The 6,688-nt window shown below is 35.6% G+C and overlaps 1 protein-coding gene across 1 annotated transcript; it reads right to left on the bottom strand.

The window, feature by feature from the left end:
* Nucleotides 1–1,049: 1,049 nt before the first annotated feature.
* On the bottom strand, nt 1,050–4,402 carry LOC124219377 (peptidyl-prolyl cis-trans isomerase NIMA-interacting 4). Its single transcript, XM_046626835.1, has 3 exons — nt 4,231–4,402; nt 3,661–3,780; nt 1,050–1,292 (listed from the first exon to the last, which is right to left on the bottom strand). The coding sequence occupies exons 1-3, from the start codon at nt 4,321–4,323 to the stop codon at nt 1,134–1,136; spliced, it is 372 nt and encodes a 123-aa protein (XP_046482791.1). The 5' UTR covers nt 4,324–4,402; the 3' UTR covers nt 1,050–1,133.
* Nucleotides 4,403–6,688: the final 2,286 nt, after the last annotated feature.

The raw sequence follows: 6,688 nt of genomic DNA, 5'->3' as shown, positions 1-6,688 counted from the left end.
ACCACTTTAATTACGTCTTAACATTTGACCAGGGCTCATCGCGGGTGCCAAATTATTGTACATCTGGATTCGCGGTCGTCGGTTACTCCGGATTGGTGATCGCGTAGAGAAATTTAGGTTACAACTGTAATAGCAACTCTTTCTATCATAGGACTTGTCTTAGGGTTGTTATTGCGCGATAAAAAAGTATTAACTGAATCTAAAGGTTAGTAGTGGGATAATTTAGGCTGATGGTAAAGATTTAGTACTCACGAAGAATGCTTTGATTTTTCTGAAATTGCCGTGAAAAAGCGGCAGGGTATAAACGACGAGTTAGAAGATAGGTAGTAGCTTGGGGTGGGCCAAAGGATGGTTTCCGACGAGGGTGAAGACTGGGTATGGGTTTCTGAAATTATATTTTGATGTTTAAGTGTTTCCAGAAAACAATTCAGCCAGGTATAAAGTGAAGGAAGGATCCTGGACGAGTGTAAAGACGAATTCATTTCACGGTTTTGTCATTCCATGGATTCTCAAATCACATGTAACAGTCGTCTCAAGTACCGTTCAAATGAATGTTCGAAATTTGAGACACTTCTTCAGAATTTTGCATATATGTGCAGTTAAATTTTGATATGCTTGTCGTGTACTCTTCAATATTCCGATCTATGTATATTGACAGATGAGACTGGTCTCATAGTTGATCAGCGTATTTTAATCCCTAAGAGCTCTCTTTTTGTATTCAACAGTTATCTTGCATTGTTAAGAATATAAATAATGGATTTTTCTATTCTGATTTACTGTGTCATTATCAGCATCAAATCGTGAGTCTAAGATCTTTGGCAATACTTTGAAAATGGATATATATCGTGCAGCTGCCAAGACAAAATGTTTTCCATCGACGTTCAGTGACATTCTTATCACAATACCTATAAAAAACGGGAATAAACACGTTTCTTGAAATTTTCAGGAATGATGACTCAAAAATTCTGTTGGGATGTATGAAGGACTTTCTTTTATGATTCAATTACAGGAAATGTTGAAGGGTTTAAAGATTTACTCATCACGCAATGTTCGTTCATAAGTGAAAAAATTAAACCGTTTTATTTATGAATATTGAAAGCTGAGTGTATACAAGGAAGTTATTTTACATCTTGCTATTTTTTTCCTTCAACCATGATTATGTGGTAACCAAATTTCGTTTTAACCGGCGGGTCAGTGTATACTGGAGTACCAATACTCGATATGGGCAATGCAAAGGCTGCCTCTTGAAACGGCCCAACCATAGAGCCGCGAGTCATCCAGCCCAGATCTCCCTAAATTCAGTCAATTATTAGTGAACTTTTCTGGTACAAAAAATTCTTGGTCACAAATTCAAAAACACGGAATTCAAATCATTCGTAGTTGCTAATTAACCAACCATCAAGCATTGGTGTAGGGTTATACATTACAGATGCACAAGCAGGTGACTGAAAACGTGAATGAATTTTGGGAATTTATACATCGACAATCAATTATTCGGTTCGATTGACGTTTGGTTCATTCATATCTCAATTGCATGGAATATTATAGAAAAGTGTATTCTCTCGTTTTTCACATAATGTGATTTTTTGTATCGGAAAAAACTTCTTTAAAATTGTACTTATTGGATGAATTCAATCAATTGTAGCTGCCGTTCGACGAATAGAAAAAATACTTAATGATTATGTACAATTAGGCTAACGATAAACCAATATATCACAACTATACAAATTTCCCATGGAAGACAAAAATTTCGAAGTATGGGAGAGTGAAGAAATCGGTATTCAAATGCTAGTTTATCAGTCTATCTACTAGTAAATCATCTTATAATTAGTAAATTTAGCCATAGTTAATAGTTTGACATTAATCTGGTCTTTTTGTAGTGTGAACAACCTCAAGTCTTATCTTTAGTATTTTAATAATATGGTAATACTAATTCATGACTATTATTATGACTATAATTTGATTGACCTAATTTTTCAATTACGCTGAATATAATACTAACTCAGCATTAAAATAGTGGCCTGCAGTTGCAGTTCTTGAGGAAAAGAGGCACGTGAAGGCAATATTCCGAAACAGTAGCAAAATAGAAACATTAGTGTCACAATAGAAAGCCTACTAGTACCTAAAAAAGTAACGAGCTTAATGTGAGAAGAATTATTAGAATATCACTTATATATTTGGAACTGTCAACAAATATATGATGATTATCCTTCTATCTAAGTACTCATGAAAACTTATGAGCTCATTGTGAGAAATAAAACTCGACTTCTCCTGACACTTTTGGTCGTAGTACGGCGAACGTCAGCTAGCTTTGCGAGACTAACTTCAAAATGGTATTTGTCCTACTTAGGCCATAAAATCTTACGACTGAGGTGCAAACAACATTTTTTAATCGAGTATACCGTATATGTAAAGTATCCGCCTTTTCGGTAGTCTTTTTTCGGCCATACAGTTGAACCTTATTGTTAGGCTTACAAAAGTACGACTTTACGATCGATACAGTATTATTGTACATTTGTGGACAAAATTATCAAGTATTATTTACTTGAGGTTCCGAGTATTCATTTGAATGAAAATTCAAGCGACTTCTATAGCACAATTGATTCTTAACAGAATGTCTCGCTAACTATGGTAAAAAGTTACCTACTTGTAACAATTCCTGATAAAACAGCCCTAGCCAACGAGAAAGCTCTACAAAACAACGATGTAAGTCCATTTATAGTCTCGAACATATGAACGTTCGGAACATAGAGCACATTGAATATTGAAGTTCGACACTCGTATAAAAAAAGTATGTGGTCTCTGTAGATAGACGTAATTTTTTTTAAGGTGTAAAATACTGTTCGAGGCCAACAAACTTGCCTGCCTAGTTTGAATTTTCCTTGTCTACTGCCACCTTGACTGAATATTCTTTGGGTAGTAAACTACAAAGCCTTGGGATTAAATAAAATTCTTTAATATTTCATCACCACTGGAATGTTAATATTGATTCCAAATCGAATTTTTTTTACCACAGCACCCAGTAAAGACTCACGAGTCATGACGAGTGAAACTTCAAGAGTTGCTTCTTTGCACTGAAAATCTAAGCTTTGGATTCTTTTTCACTGTCAATGAAGAGGATATCAAGGGATAGATGATAATATTTGACTCAAGACCTCAAAATTAATTCTTGGCAATGATTCAGCTTCTGTTTAATAATTCATGCTGCATTCATAGGTAAGAAAGTAGACACACAGATCTTAGACCTTTAATAAAAAGTTCAGAAATGGACCTTGGGTAACTAACAAACCATAAATTTGAAACTTTCCATTCTGTAATTTCAAACATCTATTACAGATAATTGAAATAATTTTGAAAGATAAGAACTTCTTTCAGATAAAAGTGGGTTTGCTAAATAGAGAACTAGTTAATAAAATAAGGTTGAAGTTACTGACGTTAACATGAGAGAACTTTTATTTTGTTAAATCATTTCTTGAAGTTTTTGAATGTCTGAATGAGTTGAATGTGCAAAATTTGCGTGATACTTTTGGTTTCATTTATACGTTTTAGTGAATTTCAATCAATGCTAATGTAAAATAGGTAAGATGTTTGTCTAAAAAATCATTCTTGAAAAAAAGTGACAAATTTCAAATATTTTTATGAAAAGGATTTAATGCTTACACCAGAGCGAGCTTTGTCTTCACTGTAGGTAGCGGCTACTTCGTTAAATTTTTGGCCAGCTTTGAGTTTGTCCATTGCCTCTAGAACCTTGGATTGTTTTTCACAGAGAATGTGCCTTACCTGGGATGATATTCATTGGTGCATATATTAAATAGGTATTAATATATTATACATACACACGACAATTAATTACACAGTGATATACTATACAAATATACAGCAGTTCATTTTGAATGATCATTAAATTTGTGGTATCTATGCACATCTTGTGATTTGAGAGCCTTCGTCAAATGACTGACATGAATACATAACCAGCGATCAGATAGCTTGCACATTCATTTCTATTGAAAATCCACTTGTGTGATATTCACGTTCATTAGTAATTGAAATTCACTATCATGATTATTTTGTAATATATGATTATTTTATACTATATGATTATTTTGTTTTGTAAGTCTTCTCAAGTGAACATTTGAGATTGTAAGATTCATTGAATTACTAGTCTAGATGTCAGTCGAACGAAAAAAAAAAAAAATGCGCCATTTATTGTGAATTGGTTAATATAATCACTTTGACTGCGGCCCCCCCTTTTTTATTGCTATCTCCCTTCTCGCCTTCATTTCCACCCTTCGATTTTCCAGCAGCATTTTTTTTTGGAGGCATTATAATGATTTACACACCACAAAACAAAAACTTAATACAAGACCTATATCACTCCAGTATAACCTCTAAACTGCTTTAAACATACATTGTTCGCATGTGATGATACCATAGGCATAGAGCACACGAGTGCGTTCCAAAACTAACTGACGACGCTGAAAATTCCCTAGGCAGAGGCAGTGCTGCTCAAGGGTGTGTTCCGACCACGGTCGTATACACGGGTCTGGGCACACCAAGACCCTTCCTATATAACGCAGCGTGACCGTTGTAACATCCGACCAGAACGTCGGTATGTTTTATGGACTACTATTATTGCATGTCTTTTTCATCATCTAACCAAACTGGAAGTACGCGAATCTTGTAACCATAAGGCATTGAAACAGCTGTCTAACTATTTGGAATATCCTTAGATAAAAATAACTACGAAATTCACTAACCAGAGGTTAAAAACCATGTTACGAGACTCTCGCACTATAAAGAGCTATAATATTATTGTACGTTATTATATACCATTATCATATTAACACCATAATTAACTATCACCATTATATCCAATTATTATATAACACTCGACAATGCCATTTGCGCATTCGGAGCTGAGAGCTACACTATCAGCAACTTACGCTATACCATATTGCCTGGAGTATAGAAGACTGTAATACCTTGGATATGTGTATAAGCTATATAATGTAAAGACAGATGCACTGCTGCAACAATTCATAAAACCAAAGACTGCAAAACCTTCAAAACCGTGAATACCAATTATCCAGCATGAATTATACTTTCCTCCGTAACGCCGTATTGTAGGCAACACGTGCAGCGTCTTGAAAGCAATGCAGATCTCTAATGTGGAGCCATACAGAGCCCTATCTGGAGAACACATTAGGAAACCTAACGACGAAACGATTGAAGGTAAATCAACTCACGGATTGATGCTGTAAGGCGAAACAACCAAACAGAATTACAATAAATATATCAATACACTAACAATCAACCCTTTTAAGTGAACAAAGCTTGTACCAGTTTTGAGGTAAAACATAAGAAAACACATCCCTAGCTCCTTACAAGTATTGTACGACACCAAGAAATAAACTCAAAGATGTATACGTGGCAACGCCCAGTAACAGGCAACCAACAAACATGAGAACAACATTCTAATACCTTCCAAGCCGATCTATATCAATATAAGAATTAATAATTACAGAAGAGAATTATATACGAAAGCATACATGTAAACCTGCTCTGAAACTACGAATTATCAAATTGTTAAATACCCTAAACCTGTTGAGATTGTTATAACACAAACACCTAAGAATACTCGCAGCAGCGCAATCCTGATAATATTAAGCAAATAGCAACTATGTCTCATAAACAATCGCTATTGTACTACAGGCGAATAACGATAGTAATCAATTATGATACATATGCAATTCTATATATTTACACGCTATAAAACGAACAAAACGACAAGTAACCGATATGGTAATCTTAATATATAGACCTTGTAACGAACAGGATAGTAAGAATATTTAAGAAGTAAACTACAACTAGAACCCGGCGCATCGTGATCCCGAAAATACACACGGCACTAACGTCCACCACGAAACATGGGTCACCTTTAGCGCACGTGCACTGAGATCACCATATTAGGAAATAGCTGCTAAAACCGGCCCAGGTCCTAACGTCCACAGGGTGAAAGAAGCACGGTAGCCAAGGGGGGGCTTGCTGCCCCAACATCAAAGCCCACGCAGAGTGGAAAATTACAGCGCAATGACCCTACGTCTATACAACCGCACCAACACAGCGTTATACCATATGTAAAAAGGTTGTAATATAGTAATAGCTAAAGAGCTAAGAGCACGGGCGAACATGCGGCGAAGATGTCGTGCCATAATTTTAATTCCTAGAAAAAGGGGGATGGTGCGCAGAAGTTGACAAAAGCTAAAGAAGAGGATTGTTCTGCGCAGTGATCGATACCCATAAAAACGGCGACCGATCATCGGATCGTCCTCTTGGTTGCAACCACTAGATTCGTTATCTTCTCCCGGTACAGTCTCGCGGTGAAATCCTTTTGCCTTATGCATTCAAACTTTTCCTACGACGTTACTCTTTCCAAAAATCCATCGAGCTTTCAACTCCATTTTGGCACATTAATTTAAGATCTTACATCTAAGTAACCCCGTTGTTCGTGACTTAAAATATCGAACTTATAAAATAAATCCAAGTTAATCAAAGTATCCAAATATATTAAAATCAGTTATTCCGTTAAATCCTCTCACCAATCTACGCTGCAATTCAACATATACAGATTATTCTCAAATGGTAAGACAACTAATTAAATCTTTCATCCAATAATTACTCTTTCCTC

This window comes from Neodiprion pinetum, chromosome 5, assembly GCF_021155775.2.
Source record: "Neodiprion pinetum isolate iyNeoPine1 chromosome 5, iyNeoPine1.2, whole genome shotgun sequence".
NCBI classification, from domain to species: domain Eukaryota; kingdom Metazoa; phylum Arthropoda; class Insecta; order Hymenoptera; family Diprionidae; genus Neodiprion; species Neodiprion pinetum.
This window is presented reverse-complemented; position numbering and strand designations above follow the sequence as displayed.